The following is a 24,027-nucleotide window of genomic DNA, read 5'->3' as shown; positions in this document are numbered from 1 at the left end:
TGACATTTTACATAACTATTAATTGTCAAATAATTGCGATGAACGATTTCATTGTGTTTTTGTCGTTGACAATTGCATTCCTGTTTGGCTTTTAGGCTTTGAAGTTGCACATGGCAGATACGACACAAATATACAACGAAATGACTGACATATGTGACAACTTTATACTTAAAAAAGGACATTGATGCGACACGTTGTGAACTTGTAGATCTGCTATTTCCACTATTTTTGAAAATGTTTGAAAACATATAACATTTTTCAACATGAAAACGATTATGACGATTTTGACAAAATAATTGCGATTATGTCAAATAATTGCTATTAGACGATTATGTAATAATTGTGACAGGCAGTCATAATAAACCTAATACGGAGGAACTAATTGGAGGAAGCCAGACGAGACATTTGGTTCCCAGTTGTTACTTATTAATGTTGTGCATAATGGAAAAGATTTACAACTTGAGTAAGCATTTCTGCTTTGTGTGTGTGTGTGTGTGTGTGTGTGTGTGTGTGTGTGTGTGTGTGTGCGCGCGCGTGTGTGTGTGTGTGTGTGTGTGTGTGTGTGTGTGTGTGTGTGTGTGTGTGTGTGTGTGTGTGTGACCAGTGGCGTCAGTTCAGAAAAAGCTAAGGTATGGCAACATGACTGGAGTCTTGCATGCGCGCGAAGGCGCCAGTCATGTTGCCATACCTTAGCAAGAGGCATGATACATTTATTTTAAGAAGTAAATTTAATTTTTTCCCCCCGTTTCTATGGTTTCTTGATATGGCAGCTGACCTGCGGAACCTGGGAATATACCATTTTGTCAAAATGGGGAGAATAAAAGTGTGGAGAATATAATTAAAATACCTTGTTGAAGCGACCATTTTTGTTAAATTTTGCATTTGTAGTTATTTTACTGTAATTTAACAACATAATAACCAGCACAGATAGACAAAGAGACACTCATGCATTTATATTTAAAAGTAACTTTTATTTGGACCCAGGGTATGGCAGCTGCATAGCCCTGCCATACCCAATTGACGCCCCTGAGCAAGACGTGAGCGAGCGTGAGAGAGAGAGAGAGATGGAGAGAGCCCTAGAGTGGGAGGAGGAAAATCACCATGGTAACTGTTGCCGTGGGCGAATGGATGGCGCGTGACCTTCAGGCTAGAGAGAGGAAAGGGAGAGAACAGACGGGAGTGGAAGGAAGAGGAAAAACAAATCAAACAGGGGAAAACAGGGCCGAACGGAAGGAGGCGGGAACCATCAGCACTTAACGCTGGTCCCTGATTGGCTCCCTTTTACCGTCCTCTTCGTCCAATCCGAACGTGACGATTTCAGCTTTTGGTTTTTCCCTCCGACTCAGCATCAGCTGTTGTTCCAAAACAGATACGTGCTCTTCCGCTCTCTCTCTCTCTCTCTCTCTCTCTCTCTCTCTCTCTCTCTCTCTCTTTCTTTCTCTCTCTCTCTCTCTCTCTCTCTCTCTCTCATTCTCTCTCTCTCTCTCTCTCTCTCTCTCTCTCTCTCTCTCTCTCTCTCTCGTTATGTATAGTGTGGGTCAAGGGGTGAGTAGTTCAGTCTGTGTATACGGTAGTGTCGCGTCGGGGGCAGAAGTGAGGGATTGAGAGGTCCTGGAAGCAAGTGATACCACGGGAAGAGAGTTTCTACAGGAGCAAGTAAGTGCTGCTTAAATGGTCATCCATGGATGGAGTGCTGTAGAATCCCTGTTTCTCTTGCTTTGCTAACCAGAGGACAGTGTAAGACAGTGTTTCTCAACCTTTTCTGCATGGGCACACTTTTCATGTCCCAAGAATCCATGGGCACACCAACATAATACGGGGATGTAAATATCGTCACTGTCGGGAAGAAACCTCGCATCTCCGAGTTTCAAATTTGTACGTTTCGTCGCAAAGTAAAGCCCTGCTTCATCATACAAGGCTGTCGCACAACAGTAGTGAAAAAAACAGCCGATCTACAAGCACACAACGCCTCGCGGTGCGAGGCGTTGTGTGCTTGTAGATCTGCTTGTAGATCTGCTAGTTTAAATCGTTTTCAAAATGATAAATTCAATACTGGCTTTCAAGCAGTTTCAAGGGGCACACTTGACCCTTCTCAGGGGCACACCAAAGGTCCCCAGGCACAGTGGTTGAGAAACACTGGTGTAAGAGCAGGATGGACAGACTGACAGGAGACACATGTATACAGGATACCTGGTTCTGTGAAGAGGGCAGGGATTGGTAAAGCTATTGCGGTTTTGTCATGGAAGAAAGATAAGAGACATCTTTGCTTTGATGTTGCGTCGGCATGTCGTATATATATATATATATATATATATATATATATATATATCTCTATGCATTAGATTAGGCGTATCAAATGCTTTTGTAACATCATAAACCGTTTTTAACGTTTCATTCGAGTTCAATTCACTGGCATTGTTCATCTCATTAAGAGGATTTCACTGAGCCAGCGTGACTTTGACCTCACCCGGTTTTTACATCTCTGCCTCAATCGCACACATCCTCTGGCACAGACGCACGCACACATGCAGGCATACACAGTTACTGTATTCACTTTATACCTCTTGGGCAGTGATAGAAAAAGTATTCCCATTTTTTACTTAAGTAAAGGTATTGGCATATACTTAAAGTACCAAAAGTAAAAGTACAAACTGTTTGAAAATAACAGATCGGCTATTTTCAAATAGCCTACTGTAGGTAATAGGGCTAAAGTGGATTAATGTATGTTTTATAATATAATCATTTATATCTGCAAAGTAAATAGTAACTAAAGTTTTCAAAAATGTAGTGGAGTAAAAGTACAATATTTGGCTCCGAGATGTAGTGAAGTAGAAGTAAAAGTAGTGTAAATCGGAAATACTCAATTAAAGTACAAATATCTCACAATTGTACTTAAGTACAGTACTTAAGTAAATCTACTTAGTCACTTTACATCACTGCTCTTGGGTTCATCAGCAGAGCTCGTTTCTTGCATAGTCTTTCCAATTTGTAAAAGTGGGACGTTAAGTTTAAATGAAACATTAAAGTTCATTCATTTCCCTTTGGTCACCTGATAAGTAATGACATCAAAGTGCAGGTTTAAGAACGTGTAACTCCTATAACTGGTACGTTATGGATTGGATTCAGAGTCGATAGCACTTCCAGGGGAATAATGAGGACAACAGATAGCGTTCAATAGCCACTTATCGACCAAACCTTACATGACTTGTTACATCATTCCAGCGTTCGTTTAGTGATGTAAGCACAATCTAGTGATTCAATATGTCTAGCGTGTGTGTGTGTGTGTGTATGTGTGTGTGTGTGTGTGTGTGTGTGTGTGTGTGTGTGTGTGTGCGCGCGCACACGCATACATGCATGTTAGCTTAGCAAGGGCCAATCCTATAGGCCTGTGACAATTATTACATAATTGCCTATAATCGCAATTATTGTTTGCATATTCGTCATAATCTATGTTCCAAAAAATGTTCTTGTGTTTTCAAAAAATGAATTAAATAATGGAAATCGCTGATAATAGGCTGAAATAGTTGATGTAGACTGGCTATATTTCCACTATTAATGTGTTTTGTTTAGTTTTTTCTTTGGGGGGAGGGGGGATTATAAAGTAATTAATGTTATGTTATTTGTCCTAACTTTATTCATAATGTTCTACTGTTCAGTAGTCTCGCGTGGTCAGACTGTTGACTCTGCGATTTGCAAATGCTCCCATCATCCAGTCTGGATTAACGTAAGAAGAACGATGAGTACCGGGTTAAAGCGAAAGTGAAGCCTCCTCCTCACTCCGACATTTAATTTTTAACTTTTTCCTAATGGCCGGCCTGGACCGGCTGGGAATGAACCGGCCGTTCGGGAGTTGTCCCGCTTTTCCCAATGGCCAACACATCCCTGCTAACTGTTCAATGACAGAAACACAATGAATGGTTAATCCTAAATGTGCTCTCCCCTGTGTCCCCACTGCTTCCACAGTGCTATGTGCAGACAGAGTGGGCCAGATGATAATCATAAATGTGCTCTCCCCTGTGTCCCCACTGCTTCCACAGTGCTATGTGCAGACAGAGTGGGCCAGATGATAAACATAAATGTGCTCTCCCCTGTGTCCCTCTGCTTCCACAGTGCTATGTGCAGACAGAGTGGGCCAGATGATAATCATAAATGTGCTCTCCCCTGTGTCCCTCTGCTTCCACAGTGCTATGTGCAGACAGAGTGGGCCAGATGATAAACATAAATGTGCTCTCCCCTGTGTCCCCACTGCTTCCACAGTGCTATGTGCAGACAGAGTGGGCCAGATGATAATCATAAATGTGCTCTCCCCTGTGTCCCTCTGCTTCCACAGTGCTATGTGCAGACAGAGTGGGCCAGATGATAAACATAAATGTGCTCTCCCCTGTGTCCCCACTGCTTCCACAGTGCTATGTGCAGACAGAGTGGGCCAGATGATAATCATAAATGTGCTCTCCCCTGTGTCCCTCTGCTTCCACAGTGCTATGTGCAGACAGAGTGGGCCAGATGATAATCATAAATGTGCTCTCCCCTGTGTCCCTCTGCTTCCACAGTGCTATGTGCAGACAGAGTGGGCCAGATGACAATCATAAATGTGCTCTCCCCTGTGTCCCCACTGCTTCCACAGTGCTATGTGCAGACAGAGTGGGCCAGATGATAATCATAAATGTGCTCTCCCCTGTGTCCCTCTGCTTCCACAGTGCTATGTGCAGACAGAGTGGGCCAGATGATAATCATAAATGTGCTCTCCCCTGTGTCCCCACTGCTTCCACAGTGCTATGTGCAGACAGAGTGGGCCAGATGATAAACATAAATGTGCTCTCCCCTGTGTCCCTCTGCTTCCACAGTGCTATGTGCAGACAGAGTGGGCCAGATGATAATCATAAATGTGCTCTCCCCTGTGTCCCCACTGCTTCCACAGTGCTATGTGCAGACAGAGTGGGCCAGATGTTAATCATAAATGTGCTCTCCCCTGTGTCCCTACTGCTTCCACAGTGCTATGTGCAGACAGAGTGGGCCAGATGATAATCATAAATGTGCTCTCCCCTGTGTCCCTCTGCTTCCACAGTGCTATGTGCAGACAGAGTGGGCCAGATGATAATCATAAATGTGCTCTCCCCTGTGTCCCCACTGCTTCCACAGTGCTATGTGCAGACAGAGTGGGCCAGATGTTAATCATAAATGTGCTCTCCCCTGTGTCCCTACTGCTTCCACAGTGCTATGTGCAGACAGAGTGGGCCAGATGATAATCATAAATGTGCTCTCCCCTGTGTCCCCACTGCTTCCACAGTGCTATGTGCAGACAGAGTGGGCCAGATGATAAACATAAATGTGCTCTCCCCTGTGTCCCCACTGCTTCCACAGTGCTATGTGCAGACAGAGTGGGCCAGATGATAATCATAAATGTGCTCTCCCCTGTGTCCCCACTGCTTCCACAGTGCTATGTGCAGACAGAGTGGGCCAGATGATAATCCTAAATGTGCTCTCCCCTGTGTCCCTCTGCTTCCACAGTGCTATGTGCAGACAGAGTGGGCCAGATGACAAAGACATACAATGACATCGACGCTGTCACACGTCTGCTGGAGGAGGTCAGACGCTGATGCTCTACTCTCTCATTTAACTGTGCTGAAGTTCTCTCTTCATAATATAGCTTTAGATTCTCATCTACTCTGAATACCATTTCAGCTTTATATATTCGATGTCTCATCTCGTCCGTCCATCAATCCAGGTCTTTGGTATGGTTATCTGCTTAAAGATGGGGTGCCATGATTTTCCCCTCTATAAAACATGATTATCTACTATTATGATTATGCTAAGGAGGAAGAATCTTTCCAAAAAAGTGTACAGAAAGAGTTAAAATTATCTTTTTATGTGGCCACACCCACCAGTTCATTGGTATGCGTGGTTGTCATGGTGGGTGGTGACCCAGCTGAAGTTAGCCACACCCACATGTGTTGGGTGAATGGTAATTAGGGGAGGGGTTGATTCTATGATGTAATAAGTATGGGTGTTTTTGGAACGGCACGTCTGACCCAGCAGGTGGCATCCTCCAGCTAAAACCCCAAATAAAAAGAGAATGCATAATTGCTCATAACAACCACAACAGGGGGTCTAATGAAGTACATGAAAACCAGAATAAGTACAAAACTATGGCACCACCTCTTTAAAGGGATATTCCACTTAAAAAAAAGACGTTTGGTCATTTTATTGTTTACTCAGGCTTTTGTGAACTCCCTGGAGAGATTTTAAGTTGCTTGATTCAATATTTATTCATTTTATCAGACACCACCACCATCCAGGGCCCATTCCTATACAAACCCACTGTAACTTCAAACTCCATTTTAACCATGATAGATTCATCAAAAACACCCGTCTTTTTTTCTGGTGACTCATACTGCCCTCCTAATACGTGAGCTGGCCGTGTTTTTTTTTTCGATAGCTTTTTTTCATTTATTTTTTATAATTATTTGGGGAAAATGTAATACAATAAAGAAAGTATTAAAAATAAATGAAGAAAGTTGTCGAAAAAACATGGCCAGCTCACGTATTAGGAGGGTAGTATGAGTCACCAGAAAAAAAAAATCACACTCGTGTGAACTGAGCGGTGGAGGCTGCGTGTGTGTGTGTGTGTGCGCGCGTGCATGCGTGCATGTGTGTGTGAATGTGAGTGTGCCTGGCCTGAACAACAGCACCCCTCCCTTAACATGTGTGGTCAGAAAAGGTATTGCAGGCTAAATACCTCAGGCTACGGACGCACCCACCCACATACACACACACGGAAACACACACGGCCACGCTATGGAGACGGTGTGACCACCGCTCAAAAAGAACAGGTCTCTTCATTGAATCTATCATAGTTAAAATGGAGTTTGAAGTTCCAATGGGTTTGTATAGGAATGGGCCCGGATGGGGACTGTCTGATAAAATGAATATCAAATAAATCTTTGTTTATCTTTGGTTCCTTAAACACTTAAGCCCCATATGGGAAGCCGGCTTCTCATAACCAGTCACACAACTGTTTTTGTTCTCTTATTGGTCAATAAATCAATAGAGACAAAATCTAATTACAATTTCAATGTTGATTCTGCTACAGGGGCCCTACACTACAGCACATATAATCAGCTGCCATTGTATTTTTCATCCATGCATTACTCGTATTACATTATTAATTACACATTATCTTTACTTGTTTTTATCATTTTTCACCCTATACTTTTACATTACTAAGATTACAGCACTACTCTCACTAAAACATCTGTAGAGTTTACATAGTTGGAAATATATTCATAAGATTTTGCCTATCAATTGATGACACCTTGATGGACAATTTCTCTATTCACTATATACTGTATGTCTCCAATGAGGTCTTGAGTCTTTTTCACTATTCAGAATGCAAATCTGCAAAAATGGGCTAAAAACAGCCGGGGCCCGTTTTATCCCAAGGAATGTTTTTCTTGCAAAACAAAAGCTTGCAATGGATTCAGAATCATGAAAAACCCCTAGTTTGACCCCTCATATGCTACTTAAAGCAGATGAATTTTTTGCTTTTTTTCCCCTGTAATGTAAAGTTAATGGAACAGCGGCTGATAACACCAATTTAGCTGTGTCTAAGAAAGGGTTATCATACCAAAATATTATCTACAGATATAGAGCTTTTCAAAAATGCATGGTACCCTTTGCCACCTTTCCGATACCAACATCTCGTATGGCCCATGGGCTATTAGGAGCTCCGATGTTTTCAGTATGTGATCTCTGTGATCTCTCTCCTCTCCTCTCCGACCAATAGAAAGAGAGAGATTTGGAGTTGGCTGCCAGGATTGGTCAATCGCTGCTTAAGAAGAACCGAATTCTGACTGAGCAAAATGAGTATCTGGAGGAGCAAGTGGGCCACATCACGGAGGAGGTGCACGCACGCACACACGCACACGCACACGCACACGCACACACACACACACACACACACACACACACACACACACACACACACACACACACACGCAGGGGCGTCACACGGGGGGGGGGGGGGGGGGGGGGGGCTTACCACGGCTGGATTGTAGAGCAAACGCAATCCGTGAACCGTCGTGCACGATGTGCACGCACATACGCCCAAACTCACGCAGTCAATAAGTTAAGCCCATAGCTTGGAATGCCCAAATATGGACATTTTGCGTGAGTCTATAACTTAAGACATCAATGATGTCAGACGTCAGTCATATCCATATTTGGGAAAATCCTTTGTCCACATTTTGTCCCAACTTAAACAACCAACCGCAACTCAAATCACTACTTGCAAATGAACTCTGTCCCGTGCGAATTCCGTCTGAGGTCGCTTTTCGCCCTCAGGTGTCTTACTGGTTGTAGGGGTGGGCGATGTGGAAAAATACAATAACACGATATTTTCCCAATATTTTCCCCGATTTTATCACAATTCTTTTTCCCGTTGGTTTTTATGCTTATTTTTCAAGTTACTTGACAAAAACTAGACTCTATGGGTTCCTTTTGAGAGGTCTAAATTGAACTTTACAAGTATATAACTCTGACAGTATACAAATGAAACCAAATGGACCCGTAAGGGTCCATTTGGTTTCATTCGTATACTGTCAGAGTTAAGTGGAGACCTTGACATTTTAATGTTTGAGAACTGCGGGTTTAATCGAATTCTGCAATGAATCTCTGTATTAACGATTAAAAAGGATTTTTTTACAAGGCTCCCTCAATTGTATCACGATATATACGATACCTTTGAAAAGGCATATCGTGGAGACATTGTATCGTCTCAACGATAATTATCACCATATTGCCCACACCTAACTGGTTGTGTTTGATGTGTTTATCAGGTGGCCCAGCTGCACCACGAGCTGAACCTGAAGGATGAGCTCCTCCAGTTCTACACCAACGCTGCAGAGGAGAGCGACGATGAACCCAGCTCTCCCACGTGAGCCTCTTCCCCTCTGCAACTCTCTCTTTGTGGCGACCAGTGTTGATATCGTCGACTAAATCTATGACGTAAAATGTTTGTTTTCACTGACGAAAACTAAATAAAAACTAAGCTGTGATGACTAAAACTAAGACTAAATATATTGACAATTTCGTCAACAAAATACAAAACTAGACTAAAATGTTAAAAAGACTAAAATGGAGGGACTAGTGGAGAAGAGGGTCATTTTATGTTTGGTTGCTCTCAGGTGTTGAGTGCTGAAAATAGCTGATCTACAAGCTCACAACGCGTCGCGCTGCGACGCGTTGTGAGCTTGTAGATCTGCTATTTTCAGCACTCAAACAAGTTTAAAATCAGTCATTACGATGCCATCAAGGCCCGCCAAAATACATTTCAATTGACTAAATCAACTGTAGATTTAGTTGCCTGAAATCTAGTCGACTAAAATTAGACTAAAACTAAAACTTTTCAGGTGACTAAATTATGACTAAAATTGACAATGACATTTTATTCAAAAGACTATGACTAAAACGAAATCAAAATCTGCTGTCAAAAACAACACTGGTGGCGACCATGGACAGTAATTCCTGTCTAACATACTTTACAGCTGAACTGACCTGTCTGTCTGTCTGCTGTCTGTCTGTTGTCTGTCTGTCTGTTGTCTGTCAGGGCTGGTAGGAAGACCAGACTGGGGACTGCTTCAGGGAGCTTTGGGAATGACACAATGCAGAGGAAACTCAAGGAGCTGCAAGACGAGAACCTGTCCCTCCGCTCCGAGGTGTCTACTGTCTACCAACACGCACTCACTCACGCACGCACGCACGCACGCACGCACGCACGCACGCACGCACGCACGCACGCACGCACGCACGCACGCACACACACACACACACACACACACACACACACACACACACATATATACACACACATATATACACACACACACACACACACACACACACACACACACATGCTCATGCACACGCAAACACGCACACAAGCACAGGGAAGGATACATGACAGTCTAATGCAGTGGTTCCCAAGCATTTTAGCTTGTGACCCAAAAGAGAAATTTGATGACACAAACTAGTGAAAACAGCAGATCTGCAAACACAAACGCAAGCGCACAACGCGTCGCTTCGTGCCGCGCTGTGAGCTTGTAGATCTGCTATTTTCACTACTTCTTAATTATTTGATTTATTTAGATCTTTCTTTTATTTATTCATAAAATTACTAAATCATTGTCATCATCATGAACAATTTGGCTTTTTTGGGAATGTTTTCTTTTTTTATGTTTTGAAATAATAATAATTAAAAACAAAATGTTGGAAACCAAAAATTAAGGGACCCTTAGAATAGAAATGTGTCTGCGACCCACAAATGGGTCCCAACAACCCAGTGTTTGGGAACCAGTGGTCTAATGTGTGTGTGCACGTGTGTGTGTGTGTGCGCGTGTGTGTGTGTGTGTGTGTGTGTGTGTGTGTGTGTGTGTGTGTGTGTGTGTGTGTGTGTGTGTGTGTGTGTGTGTGTGTGTGTGTGTGTGCGTGCGTGCGTGCGTGTGTGCGTGCTTGCGTGTGTGTGTGCAGGCTAGCCATCTGAAGTCCGAGACGGAGTCGTACGAGGAGAAGGAACAGCAGCTTGTCAATGACTGTGTGAACGAGCTCAGTAAGTTCTCCTCTCTCTCTCACCTCTTTATCTCTCACACCCATTTCTCTCTTATTTTACTTGTCTCTCTCGATCTCGCTTTCTCTGTTCAGCTCACTCGGGGCAAAAATCACGAGTTCACCCCTGGGTGTGCGTGCGTGCGTGTGAGGGCGTGCACGGGCGCGCAGGAATTTGTGTGGGTCTGACAGGAACATTACTAGGGCGACGACAATGTCATTTTTAAATTAATGTATAAACACTATGGCATAAGCATCTGGCCAGGCTAGCCAATTACAATGCTACTGCATGTGCCATCTGGCTTATAGAATTTACCAGAAGCTGCTCTTAGACAGGCAATTTTGCAGGTACAAGCTTGAAGCAGCATTAGCTTAATACCACCAATATACTGTGCGTGTTTCCTAAACCCAGCAGGATTGAGTTAAGACCCGCCTCGTGGAAACGCGAGGACTTCCAGGAGTGGCTGAAATCCTTGCCGGACACATGGATAAAGTCAGACCTAGTAAAGGCATGAAGACGATATAAAACTTGTAGGCTACTGAGAAAAGCCTGCATTTTCACAATGCACAGCTATTAATTTGTCACTACAGTGCTCAAAATAAACTGTGCTAAAAAAAAAACTTGAAACTTACTTTGTACTGTGCTTAAAAAAGGTAAAACTTTGTAACTTTGCTAAAGAGAAAAACGTACTGAGAAAGCTATTACCGGTAATTTGTCACTACTGTACTGTGCTCAAAATAAAAACTCTTACTAATTATCGGTTAAATTGTTATAGTTTGGATATGCTGCATGTATTATTGTAATGGATCGGTAGGTAGTAGGTACAGTATTGCTTTGCACTAACGCTCATACGCACTTTCATACTTAAGATTATTGAGAGGCGGGTCTTAATTCAAGCCTGGTGGGTTTAGGAAACACATACTGTACATTAATGGAGACGTGTCTCTCCCTGTCTGCCAGGATTGTCCAGTCTCCAGATCTCCACCATAGCAGAGGAGCTGGCCCGTAAGACCGAGGACGCTGCGCGGCAGCAGGAGGAGATCACACACCTCCTCTCTCAGATAGTAGACCTGCAGAAGAAAGCCAAGTCTGTAAGTATTGTAACACACATAGCAGGCATGTGCACACATAGACATCAAAGGGGGCCTGAGCCCCTGCCCCTTTATCCTTCTGTAAAAAGTGCCCTCTCCAGACCATGAATACAGTTTTTACTGTGGTGAAAGAAATGCTAATGCCCCCTCTTTCCATGCCATACCTGAAGGCAGCGTTCAAGAGAATTGCCTTGTCCAAACTCTCCTGAACTTGAATGCACCGTATTATGTTCAAAGAATTGTAGCGTGATGTGTTGTGAGCTTGGAGGTCTGTTGGTTATTGTAGATATCTTCACCAAAAGGCCCTTTTAGAAAAGTCAGCCCCTGCCTCTATAACATTCCCTGACACACTGCCAACAACAGACCAGACAAGACGAAGCGAAATGAGGCGAGACAAGACGACCTGAGCTGAAATGAGACACGGCAAGAGAAGACGAGACGAGATTAAATGAGACGAGTCGAGATGAGATGAGATACGACAAAATGAGATAATTTTGCATAACGTGTTTTCTTTTTGTGTGTGTGTGTGTGTGTGTGTGTGTGTGTGTGTGTGTGTGTGTGTGTGTGTGTGTGTGTGTGTCTCCAGTGTGCAGTGGAGAACGAGGAGCTAACCCAACACCTGGTGGCAGCTAAAGATGCTCAGAGACAGCTCACCTTCGAGGTAATTAACCTCCCCAACTAAAGCTGTGTTTCACTACAGTGCCAGAATCTTCCAGCTAAAATAATTAGCATAGCTCGCTGGAATGGTTATAGAGCATCGCAGTGGCCGTGGATTACTGGTGCCACTACAGAATATCGTGTTCATTTCCTCATAGACTTTCACGGAAATATTTATAATAATTATGTTAAACCAAGAACCAAGCCATCCAGGATGACAGTGAATCATGACCATGAAACCTTTGTTTCTGTGAAAAGAAAAATTTGAACTTCTCTGAAAAAGGGTATATCAAATAATTAAATATTGAAATATGTTTTCACATAGGATCAAAGGTTTTATGGTCATGATTCACTGAGATCCTGGATGGCTTGGTTCTAGGCTTAACGTAATTGTTATAAATATTTTTGTAAAAGTCTATGGGGAAAATGAATGGGTAAACCAGTTCCGCTGCGATGGGAGAGACCGTTTTCTAATGCCCTCCTTGGCAGCATAAGTCCTAGTATTTGCTTGATAAGCGATCGTTTTCATTTGTTTCTAACGGTATTAGCACAGAGGATAAGCAAGCTGTTTTCCCGCGGGGGTTAAAAGGTGGGGTTATATTCGCCCTAGAGTTCAGCTCTCCAATTTCGATAGCTTGAGTTATACTTCGCCGAACAGTGGCAGATCTACAAGCTCACAACGTGTCGCGCCTGCGACGCGTTGTGAGCTTGTAGAGCTATTTGTTTTCCCAGTACTTTGATTTCTAGCGTTGTCTCTATAGGGACATTTTTATTCTGTCAGTACATTCCGTAAAAGTTACGAGGAAGCTTGCCGTAAACTTTCAAACACCAAAACATCCGCCACACGAGATCAGTGCCCGTTTTCACAAGTTTTCAAATTTTCCACTATACTTCCTGTAATTTGACTCACTCACTCTCACTCGCTCACTCACTCGCTCACTCTTTTTCTTACACACACACACACGGTTTGTAACTGTTTTATTAGTTTGCTGACTAGCAAGCCTACAAAGGTATCCAGACCATTTTGTATTCCACAGACAAAGTGTTGTTCGACAGAAAAAATATATTATTCCACTCAAAAGGTTTTGGGAACTTCTTTTCTGCGTGAAATGGACTAATTAAAGCTTGTTTGGGGCATCAAGTAGTGTCTGTTGACATCATATTGTATTGCATTGTGTCTCAGCTTACAGAGCTGGAGCACAAGTACATGGAGTGCATTGAGATGCTTCACGAGGCCCAGGAGGAGCTGAAGAACCTGAGGAACCGCAACTTTCCTGCTGGAACGCCCCGCCGCTACCACCCCCACGGATTCTACCCTATGGTGAGAGAGAGACACAGAGAGAGAGAGAGAGAGAGAGAGAGAGAGAGAGAGAGAGAGAGAGAGAGAGAGAGAGAGAGAGAGAGATACATTTACACGTTTATTTATACATTTACATTCATTTATTTTCTCTGCATTACTGCACAAACATGGCAACATTTTCATCAGTTAAAGGAGTAGTTCACCCAAGATTGTTTTTCTTTTCTATTAATTACACACCTCAAGAAGCCTTGATGTATTGGTTTTTGTCACAGTCCTACTCCTAAGCCAATCATTTGGAGTCTCCAGAGTCTCCTACTGTCCGATGACCCTGTCATCTAATTATTGGCTTAGGAATGCCACTAAAACATTTAGTTTTGGGGTGAACTACTCCTTTAATACAAGCAGTAAGATACTGTACATATTGAACTACTTGTTTCATGTAGAAATAAATAACATGAAATAAAATCTCATTATCTTATGTGTGTGGTAGGACTCCCTGGCAGCTGAGATTGAAGGAACCATGAGGAAGGAGATGTGTCTTGATGACCCTGAGTGTGAAGAGCTAAAGTAAGGACAGACCGCTGCTGTACAACATGTGCTCTGATTTACTCTGACATACCTTATACATAGTGTGTACTGTCAAATGTCAGTGTCTACTGGGTGCTGGGGGCGTGCTCCTCCGCTAATCCCTCCGCATCATCAGCCCCCACACCCCAGGTGGGGTCGGCGATAGGGCCTTTCTGTGTGGAGTTTGCATGTTCTCCCCGTGTCTCCTAGGGTAGATACCCTAGGGCGCCTGATGGAGGGGAAAGGAACTGTTTGGAATAATGTGTTCCTTCCACGTGTTATGTCCATCCCAGGGAAATCCCCCCTGTCAGGTGAAAAGAAACAACTTGGACTACTCATGCATTGAAGGAAGCATGAGGTCAGTCTGTTGTCTCCCCAGGCACGGCAGAGGGAGAGCAGAGCCCAGGATGACATAGGCCATTAGCACTGGGTGAAAATGGGTTACAAAAAAAAGACACTTGTGAGGGTTGAGGGTTTGGTAGTTTTCAGACCGGGATTTTGTCTTTCGTTTTACACTGAAGAAAGTGTTCAATTTATACCCACTGAGTTCCTGGGCCAAGTTTGTGTTGCCTATGATTTGGCTTATTTATTTGGGCAATTACAAGTGGAAATATATACAAATACACTGATATTAGACAGTGTCGCCACCATGGTGACAGCCGCATGCTGAAACAGAGATCTCCATATAATGTATGGGCATGAAAGGGACACAGACTGACAGACGGATAGAACAGGTATTGCACAACCTGACATGAATGGTGACTGTTCTGCCCAACGGGTACCGGTCTGGGTTCTCCAACATTACTTCTGAGACTCCTACATTCAATCCATCATATCCCAGCAAACATTTTTAGGTATATTAAACGTCTAATATACGTCTAAACTTATACTAGACGTCTAAGTTTATACGTATAAAAAATGGTCTACGTCTAATAGACTTCTAAGTTTATACCTGGGTCTAAATTTGTGAAAACATGCAGAGCATCAGAACAGAACTCAAGCACCAGAGGCAGCGAGACAATCAGTTTTTCACTACTTTTGACGGCCGTTAAGGTCATTTTTTCACTACTTTTGACGGCCGTTAAGGTCAGTTTTTCACTACTTTTGACGGCCGTTAAGGTCAGTTTTTCACTACTTTTGACGGCCGTTAAGGTCTAAATACAGACGTCTATTAGACGTCTAAATTTAGACCCAGGTATAAACTTAGACGTCTATTAGACGTATATTAGACGTCTAGTCTAAGTTTAGACATCTAAAAAACGTGCATATCTATACCTCTGGTAGACCATTCTTTATACATATAAACTTAGATGTCTAGTATAAGTTGTTTAGTGGGATGCTGTGCACTCATACCAGTATTCTGTGCACATCTCCGGGCACAGGACTATTTCACCTGTCAACTGTTTCACCCGTTTATGCCCATATATGGTGTTCCGTGAGTTGTCAGTCAGTGATGTCAGTCAGTGATTTCGGGCATTGTTTGAGCATACGGCTGTTACCATGGTGGTGACACTGTTTAGTGTCAGTGATGTCAGCATGCGGATAGACGGCGGACAGACATTCGGTAAATTAATACCGTAAATGCTGGACTATAAGCCGCACCTGAATATAAGCCGCACCAGCTAAATTTAGGACAAAAAACACATATATAAGCCGCACCTGACTATAAGCCGCAGGTGTCCTTCCTGCTAGAGTGCCCCTGGTGGCCGTTAGCTGTAACAATCTCTATATAAATCCTTGTTAAAGACCATTGTAAAACGAACTAACTGGCCGCTAGCTGTAAAAATCTATAAGCCGCACCATTGTATAAGCCTCAGGGTTCAAAACATGGGAAAAAAGCAGCGGCTTATAGTCCAGCAATTACGGGTAGTTAGAAATAAAAAATCACACTTGTGTGAACTGAGCGGTGGTGTGTGTGTGTGTGTGTGTGTGTGTGTGTGTGTGTGTGTGTGTGTGTGTGTGTGTGTGTGTGTGTGTGTGTGTGTGTGTGTGTGTGTGTGCAACAGCGCCCCTCCCTTAACATGTGTGGTCAGAAAAGGTTACTGCAGGCTACAGACCCGGAGACAGACAGACAGACAGACAGACAAACAGACAAACAGACAGACAGACCCACACACACGGCCACGTATAGGAGCGTTGTGACCACCGCTCAAAAAGGTGTTTATTGCTCAACATATACTGTACATCCGAGTGAGATCACGTTGTGTTTTGCTGCGTTCAGGACTCACCGTAAGCGCGTGTTTGAGACGGTGAAGAACATCAACCAGACCACGGCACGCCGCCGCTCGCTGACGCCCTCCAACAGCAACATCCCCGGCTCCAACCAATCACTGTCCAGCAGGACCTCGCCCCATTCCAGCGGACAGGCCACGCCCACCCTGGACAACCGCGCTCAGAGCATTCTGATGGAGACGGCAGCCAATCAGGAGAGGTGAGGAGGAGGAGGAGGAGGAGGGCAAGCTTTCAATAAGAAACGGATCTCTGGTTCAGTGTTTCTCAACCTGTGAAAATAGACGATCTACACGCTCACAACCCCTCGCAATGCGAGGCGTTGTTAAAGGACAACTTTAGTTTTTTACAACAAGGGTTCATATTTTAGATTGTAATTAAAGAATATAAAAGATGAGTGTTAAAATGATTTCATTTACTTCTTTCTATTGTTTTAGAGATTCTTATTTCAGTGGTTGGGGGCATGCGCACAAGTGGCTAAATATGTCATTTTACACAGAATAAGCCCATTCCCAATATACAACGCAACCTTTCATGGTTGGATGTGACTTATGGGGGCTAGAAGTGTTACTGTAAATAGCAATAAAGAAGCTGCTGGCTTATTGTGTCTAAAAAGACATATTTAGCCACTTGTACGCATGCCCCCATGTGTACGCATGCCCCACATTTTAGCACGGTAAACATGATAAAACAATAGAACGAAGCAAATGAAAACATTTTAACTCTCACTTTTTCATTTCTCTAATTACAATCTAAAATATGAACCCTTGTTGTAAAAAAACAAAGTTGTCCTTTGAGTAGCATGTGAGGGGTGAAACTAGGGTTTTTTAATGATTCTGAATCCAATGCAAGCATTTGTTTTGCATGAAAAACATTCCTTGGGCTAAAAACAGATGATCACTTTTCAGAGTTTTGTGGGGGCTGTTTTTAGCCCAAGGAATGTTTTTCATGCAAAACATGCTTGCAATGGATTCAGAATCATTAAAAACCCCTATCTAGATTTTTTGGGGGTATTTCTTTCCTTTATAGTATAGTGTAAGTGAGTAAGTGAATGAGACACACACTTTCAGCAGCTGTCAAAAATTCCACTATGGATTTTGCAAATGGAATCATGGATTTTCTGATTTGTTATACTCTGAAGTATCCAAAAATATATAGTTTTCATAATCCCCCGAAAAATATTACTAAATTACACAAGCGACTTGACTATTAGTTTAGTTGTGAAGGAAGGCTGCTCAGCACGGTTAAAAACCCCAGTTGGGTCCCCAGTTCAAATATGATTATTCTGGAGGTCGCGGCCTGAAAAGGTTGAGAACCACTGCTCTAATTCACATGGGAATGGCATGGCTCCAATGTGGACCTCGGACTCCATGCTACGAGCCTGCGAAGTTAGTCATCTTCTATGAAACGTGTATGAACGTTTGTGAGACTGTACGTTTCCAGGCAAGACTTCCAGGCAAGAAGTCTTTTAAATCTCGCCTTAAGTCTTTCAATGATTGTTTATTTTTTGTGTGATTTTGCTATTGTTTTTTCTGTGTTTGTAGCTTATGCGGTGTACCTAGGCCAGACAGAGCTTGATATGTCATATATCCTGGTTTTTCAGATATCCACATAGAAAAATATCTAGGTCCACACGACAAAGACCTCCACTAGGGGGACAAGCACACGCACAGTAAAGTCTTCAAAGATATCCATGTTCCATTCCTACACGGATCGAGTGAATCGGATTTTTTTCAATGTCTTCACTTAAAATATCCAGTTTCGCGGCCGAAATATCCAGCTTCGTGTGGCTGCAAGCCCCAACCGCACCAAAAAATGTCTAGCTTCAGAAATATCCAGCTCTGTGTAGCCGGCACCTAAACTTTTGATTTTCTGCGCAGCACTTAATAAACCTCGGTTGTAAAATATAAAGGAAGTGGATTGGATTGGATTGGATTGGATTCTATGAAACCTGTGATACCTTATTGTTCAATCCCTGTCCTCTGCCATGCAGCGCCGACACCCTTCGCGAGAAGAAGGCCAGCAGCGGGGCCGAGGACCTCCGGCTGGCCCTGCGGCGCCTGTCCCTCCGCCGGCAGAACAACCTGAGCGAGCGGCACTTCTTCCAGGAGGAGAGGGAGCGGCGGCGAGGAGGAGGAGGGGGGCTCCACGACGGCCTGGGCCTGGTCCACGGCGGCGGCGGTGGCGGGGAGATGATGACCCCCTCGGACAGCATCATGTCCCTGGGGAGCATCCACCTGTGGGCCTCGCGCCCCTACCTCCCCGACAAGCTCCAGATCGTCAAACCCCTGGAAGGTGAGGGCCGCGACGAGGCGGAGAGGGCAGAGGAGGGCACGACGTCGGGGAGGAAGGGGAGCAAGCGGGGCTGGGAGACGGACGAGGAGAAGGGGGAGGAGGGGAGGAGGGACGGCGGCGCCAGGGGATGGGGCTGGCCAGCGAGGAAGACCATCGCGGGCATAGAGAGGGAGAGGGGCAGGCGGTGGGCCAGGGACAAGGCGGGCGGCGGCAAGAGGAGGCGAGGGGGGGATGCGAGGAGGGAGAGAGGCGCGGAGAGGCCCATGTCGCTGGTGCTGTTCTCCTTCTGGTCCCTGATGCACAACAACCACAGGTCGGGGAGCTTCACGTCGCCGCGTCCCTTTTATAAAGACACCAAGCCCAGAGGGTGGCTGTAGAGACGCGTTGTCGGGTGGAAACCTTGTATGTCCAAAACCATCCTTCTTTTTGTTACTATTTTAAAAAATGATTTAAAACAGTGAAAACAGCCGATCTACAAGCACACAACGCCTCGCACGGCGAGGCGTTGTGTGCTTGTAGATCGGCTATTTTCACTACTTTTGTGTGACACTCTTGTATGATGAAGTAGGGCTTTAATCTACAAAAAAAACATACAAATGTGAAACTTGAATATACAAGGTTTCTGCCATAGTCTTTTGAATAAAACGTCATTTAGTTGTAGTCATAATTTAGTCACCTGAAACGTTTTAGTTTTAGTCTAGTTTTAGTTGACTGAATATCATAAGATTTTAGGCGACTAAATCTACAGTTGAGTTTGTCAACTAAAATGTATTTTGGCAGGCCATGATGCCATCATAATGACAGATTTTTCATTCGGTTGTGTGCTGAAAATAGCAGATCTACAAGCTCACACTGGAGAGCAACCAAACATAAAATTACTCTTCTCCACTAGTCCCTCCCTAACATTTTAGTCTAGTTTTTATTTTGTTGACGTCAATATATTTAGTCTTAGTTTTAGTCATCACAGCTTAGTTTTTATTTAGTTTTCGTCAGTGAAAGAAACGCAGTCGATAAACATTTTTCGTCATAGTTTTAGTCGACGAAATCAACACTGAATGGCCACCAAGGAGCAGTCCAACAAGTGTTAAAATGTTGCCAATATCACCCTTACTAAACTGGTGAGTTTACAAAACCACAACTGGTGTCCAATTAAAAGTACAACTTAGGTCTGCTTTTAGGGTTAGTTACTGCTGTAAACATTTTTGTTTGCTTGTGCTCCCCTCTGCTGGTGAATAATCAGTACTGCAGTTAAGTTAAAAGCTTTTGGTTGAACTCGAAATACATTTATTTTCACATTTTCTCCATCATAGACATTACACATCATCACCACATATTTGTTTTTATTTGTGTTTCCATGTTTCTCTGTTCTTCCTTATGTATTGTCTTTACCTCTTTATAATTTGATATCGTCCTTTATTCTTTTTCTGTTTGCTTTGTTAATGCTCATCAGTATTATCCCTATTTAATTTCTGTGGCTGTGCAATAAATTAAAACAACGTTCTCATTCTAACCTCTCCTCCATCTCTCATTTTATAATTCTTCTATTGTTTCTGGCGTCTTTGTGTTTTCTCTTCATTGTGGTTTTCATTAATAAACTCATTTCATGTTCTGTCTCCTCTTCCCTTGTGCTTCAACGCTTCACTTTATTTTTACATTGACTTTGAGTTTAGTGTACACTTACAGTATTCATAAGTTTAGTGTACACTTACAGTATTCATAAGTTTAGTGTACACTTACAGTATTCATAAGAATGCCTTGATGATTTCAGGGCGGGGGGGGGGGGGGGGGGGGGGGACGGGGGGGACCTTTGCTGTTACTTTCTTTTGTATCCTCCAATGCACCATTTACCATTTACCACTTTGGTTGTTGCGTTCCAAAAGAGGCGACGATTAACAGGAAAGTGCCTGAACTACGACACATACAGGAATCTATTATCTTTGCAAGTCAAAAGCCCCCAGAAGACAAGGAGAAAAAAGTGGGTGACAATGAAGTGACAATGTAAAGACCATTACTGCATCAAAAGTAATCAACAAACTATAGTGTATAGGCCAGGCACGTGCACACATACTGTAGACATCAAAGGGGGCTTGAGCCCCTGCCCTTTTATTCATCTGTAAAAAGTGCCCTCTCCAGACCATGAATGCAGTTTTTACTAATGGTGAAATGCAAATGCCCTCTTTCCATACCATACCTGAAGAGAATTGCCTTGTCCTGAACTAGAATGCAGTACCTTATGTTGAAATCTAAAAATGTGTAGAGATCAAGCATCGAAAATAGCCGACCTCTGACATATTGTGAGCGCCACCAAGGCTGATTTGAAAAGTTTGAAGTGGCATTTCTTCCTCGGCCTAGTGGGTATGTGCGTGCACAATTTCACAAAAATTGCACGCTGTGTTCCTGATTTGAGGCATTTTGTTCAAAACTGACCAATCTTACAAACTTTGAAAGCCAATCTCAGCCAATCAGGATGGAATATGGACAATCAGACAGATCCATGTCGATCACACGATTGTAGAGATACTGTCTACCGATTTGCGTAATTTTTGGACAAAATCTGTAGGAGTAGTGGCCAAAAGGTAGTTTTGCACAAATTGGCCTCCTGGTGGCGCTAGAACAGGCCCATGTGAAAAATGTGGGGCAGAGGTTCTGAATTGGCATCCAGGGAGTGTGTGTGTGCTCAGTTTGGCAGCGACCGGTCTCTCCCTGCCTTCGGCTGGTGGAGACAATAATATACGGGGGAAAGACTGTGAAAATAGCAGATTGTGAGCCTGTAGATTGGCTATCTTCACAATATTTAAGTGGGAGGGAGGGTCCCCATTTTGTGGCCTGAAAAGGTTGAGAACCACTGGTCTACATGATGTTATTCCCAGTTGCAGAGACAGCGGGGTAACGTGACATGCTGTGGATCGCAGTGGTTCTCGACCTTTTCAGGCAGCAACCAGCGACCCCCCAAATCATCATATTTTAACTGGGGACCCCCCCAGCCTGAAGAGCACTAAGAGTTGAGGCATTACATTTTGTATAACACGGTTCTATTGTGAAAATAGCAGATCTGCATGCTCACAACGCCTCGTGTTGAGCATGTAGATCTGCTATTTTCACAATTTCTGCCTCTAATATTTGACACTTTGGCCAATGTTTAATTTGTCATGTTAGATGCATTCAAAAGTCCTTAAATTGTCATTTTAGAAATGTCCAGATACCCTCTATACCAGGTTTCCCCAATAGGCGGCCCGCGGGCCATTTGCGGCCCACGGGGGGCTACTGTCTGGCCCACACCAGTAATAATGGTGGTATAAGAGCAGCAACAACACTAGTATATCGTTGTTGTCGGGTGGAAATCTCGTATCTCCAAATGTGTACGTTCTTTCGCAAATCATACAAGGCCGTCGTACAAAAGTAGTGAAAACAGCAGATCTACAAGCACACAACGCCTCGCACCGCGAGGTGTTGTGTGCTTGTAGTTCGGCTGTTTTCACTAGTTTAAATAATTTTTTAAATGATAAATGCAAAACGAATGGTTTTGGACATACAAGATTTTCACCCGACAACGACGATATCTGAACTGTCGCAGTCGCTGGAGTAGTGGGAACGCACCGTCGCCCCCTGCAATGTTGTGGCCCTCGGCTTGGTACCCTAGACATAATTCGGCCCTTGAGGAAAACTAATTGGGGAACCCTGCTCTATACACTTAAACGTTATGTTGGTTTGTTTACTGTTGAGTGAGAAAACAATGTTGCACAGGTTGAGAACCACTGCTGTAACACACAATGGCATCACTCGCCAATAATGCATTATTTTCGACTAGCGACTCTTGTCGTGTGGCAAACTATTCTAAATGATTCTTCCTGGGTTGTTGTGTTTCTGCCAGGCTCTGCCACGTTGCAGCACTGGCAGCAGTTAGCCCAGCCCCACCTGGGTGTGATCCTGGACGCCCGGCCCGGAGTGGTGCCTAAAGGCTACAGGCCTCTGGAACTGGAGCTGGAGCAGGTGTGTCTCTGTATCTGTGTGTACCTTGCTGTGCGTGTGTGTGTGTGTGTGTGTGTGTGTGTGTGTGTGTGTGTGTGTGTGTGTGTGTGTGTGTGTGTGTGTGTGTGTGTGTGTGTGTGTGTGTGTGTGTGTGTGTGTGTGTGTGTGTGTAGCCATATTACATCACATTACATCACCAGTTACATCCTAGACCTGTCTGTAGCCACTTTTCCTCAGCGTTTTGCCATAGCAATATGTTTTCCTCAGCGTTTGCCATAGCAATATGTGTGTGTGTGTGTGTGTGTGTGTGTGTGTGTGTGTGTGTGTGTGTGTGTGTGTGCGTGTGTGCGTGCGTGCGTGCGTGCGTGCGTGCGTGCGTGCGTGCGTGCGTGCGTGCGTGCGTGCGTGCGTGCGTGCGTGCGTGCGTGCGTGCGCGTGTGTGCGTGTGCGTGCGTATAAGAACAAATCAAGAACAAAAATAAGAACAAATTCTTATTGACAGTGGTGGTCTGGCAAAAAGAAGCGTGGCCTCCTGATGGAAATTCTGAATACTGGCCTTTTATAGTATTTTTGTGTTGTGGCATTGATACAAAATTATTCTACCACTGCACGATTATTGTGACCATTGAAATTGCAAACATTTGCCAAAACATAGCAGACCTACTAGCTCACAACATTGTGATCTTGTAGAACGGCAATTTTCTGGCAAAGAGATTTGGTAGAGAGTGAAAAAAATACTGTATCAAGCAGGGTTTAAATGGTACCGGACATGCAGCTCGGCAAATAAAAGGTGAATTGATCCCAGTGCATGACGGGAGGACGATTTCACGATAAATTAAATGTCCACGATAGGATTATCTGTGACCCCTGTGTGCAGGTGTACCCGTGGGGGGGCTTTGAGGAGGATGAGCCGGGAGAGCAGTACTTCCAGAACCTGCCCACCTCCTCGTCGTCCTCTGCTTCCCCGGCCGTCACCTCCTCTGGCTGCACCTCCAGCACCCCCAACCCCCCCGGCCCCCCGCTGCAGACCGGCCTGGCAGCCCCCACCCCACCCTCCCCATCCCCCTCCCCGCATCTCAGCAACACCGACGCTCTGGGTGAGTACGCATTGGCTCAGGAGTAGAGAAAGAGAAACCGTCGTCGGAACACGATGGGCAGAGGTGGAAAAAGTACTCACATTTTGTACTTAAGTAAAAGTATCGATACTGCACTGCAGATGTACTCCGTTACAAGTAAATGTCCAGAATTCAAAATGTACTTGAGTAAAAGTATGAAAGTATTGGCATCAAAATGTACTTAAAGTACCAAAAGTAAAAGTA

The 24,027-nt window shown here is 44.0% G+C and overlaps 1 protein-coding gene across 1 annotated transcript in view; it reads left to right on the top strand.

Annotated features, from left to right (window-relative positions):
* Window positions 1–5,534: 5,534 nt before the first annotated feature.
* The window catches only part of LOC308292549 (trafficking kinesin-binding protein 1-like), a gene marked incomplete at both ends in the record, with an annotated part of 29,040 nt that continues 10,547 nt past the window's right edge, over window positions 5,535–24,027 (top strand). The window contains 13 exons of the mRNA XM_080734911.1: window positions 5,535–5,585; window positions 7,784–7,900; window positions 8,835–8,932; window positions 9,605–9,713; window positions 10,525–10,603; window positions 11,561–11,691; window positions 12,278–12,352; window positions 13,532–13,669; window positions 14,139–14,215; window positions 16,437–16,646; window positions 18,438–18,739; window positions 22,611–22,729; window positions 23,586–23,805. Coding sequence (XP_080591037.1) covers window positions 5,535–5,585; window positions 7,784–7,900; window positions 8,835–8,932; window positions 9,605–9,713; window positions 10,525–10,603; window positions 11,561–11,691; window positions 12,278–12,352; window positions 13,532–13,669; window positions 14,139–14,215; window positions 16,437–16,646; window positions 18,438–18,739; window positions 22,611–22,729; window positions 23,586–23,805 — 1,726 coding nt within the window. The remainder of the gene's footprint in view (window positions 5,586–7,783; window positions 7,901–8,834; window positions 8,933–9,604; window positions 9,714–10,524; window positions 10,604–11,560; window positions 11,692–12,277; window positions 12,353–13,531; window positions 13,670–14,138; window positions 14,216–16,436; window positions 16,647–18,437; window positions 18,740–22,610; window positions 22,730–23,585; window positions 23,806–24,027) is intronic.

Source organism: Nannobrachium achirus (assembly GCF_963921795.1).
Source record: "Nannobrachium achirus genome assembly, chromosome: 10".
Classification (NCBI taxonomy): Eukaryota; Metazoa; Chordata; class Actinopteri; order Myctophiformes; family Myctophidae; genus Nannobrachium; species Nannobrachium achirus.
The sequence above is the reverse complement of the archived record's forward strand: the minus strand, read 5'-3'. Positions and strand labels throughout refer to the sequence as shown.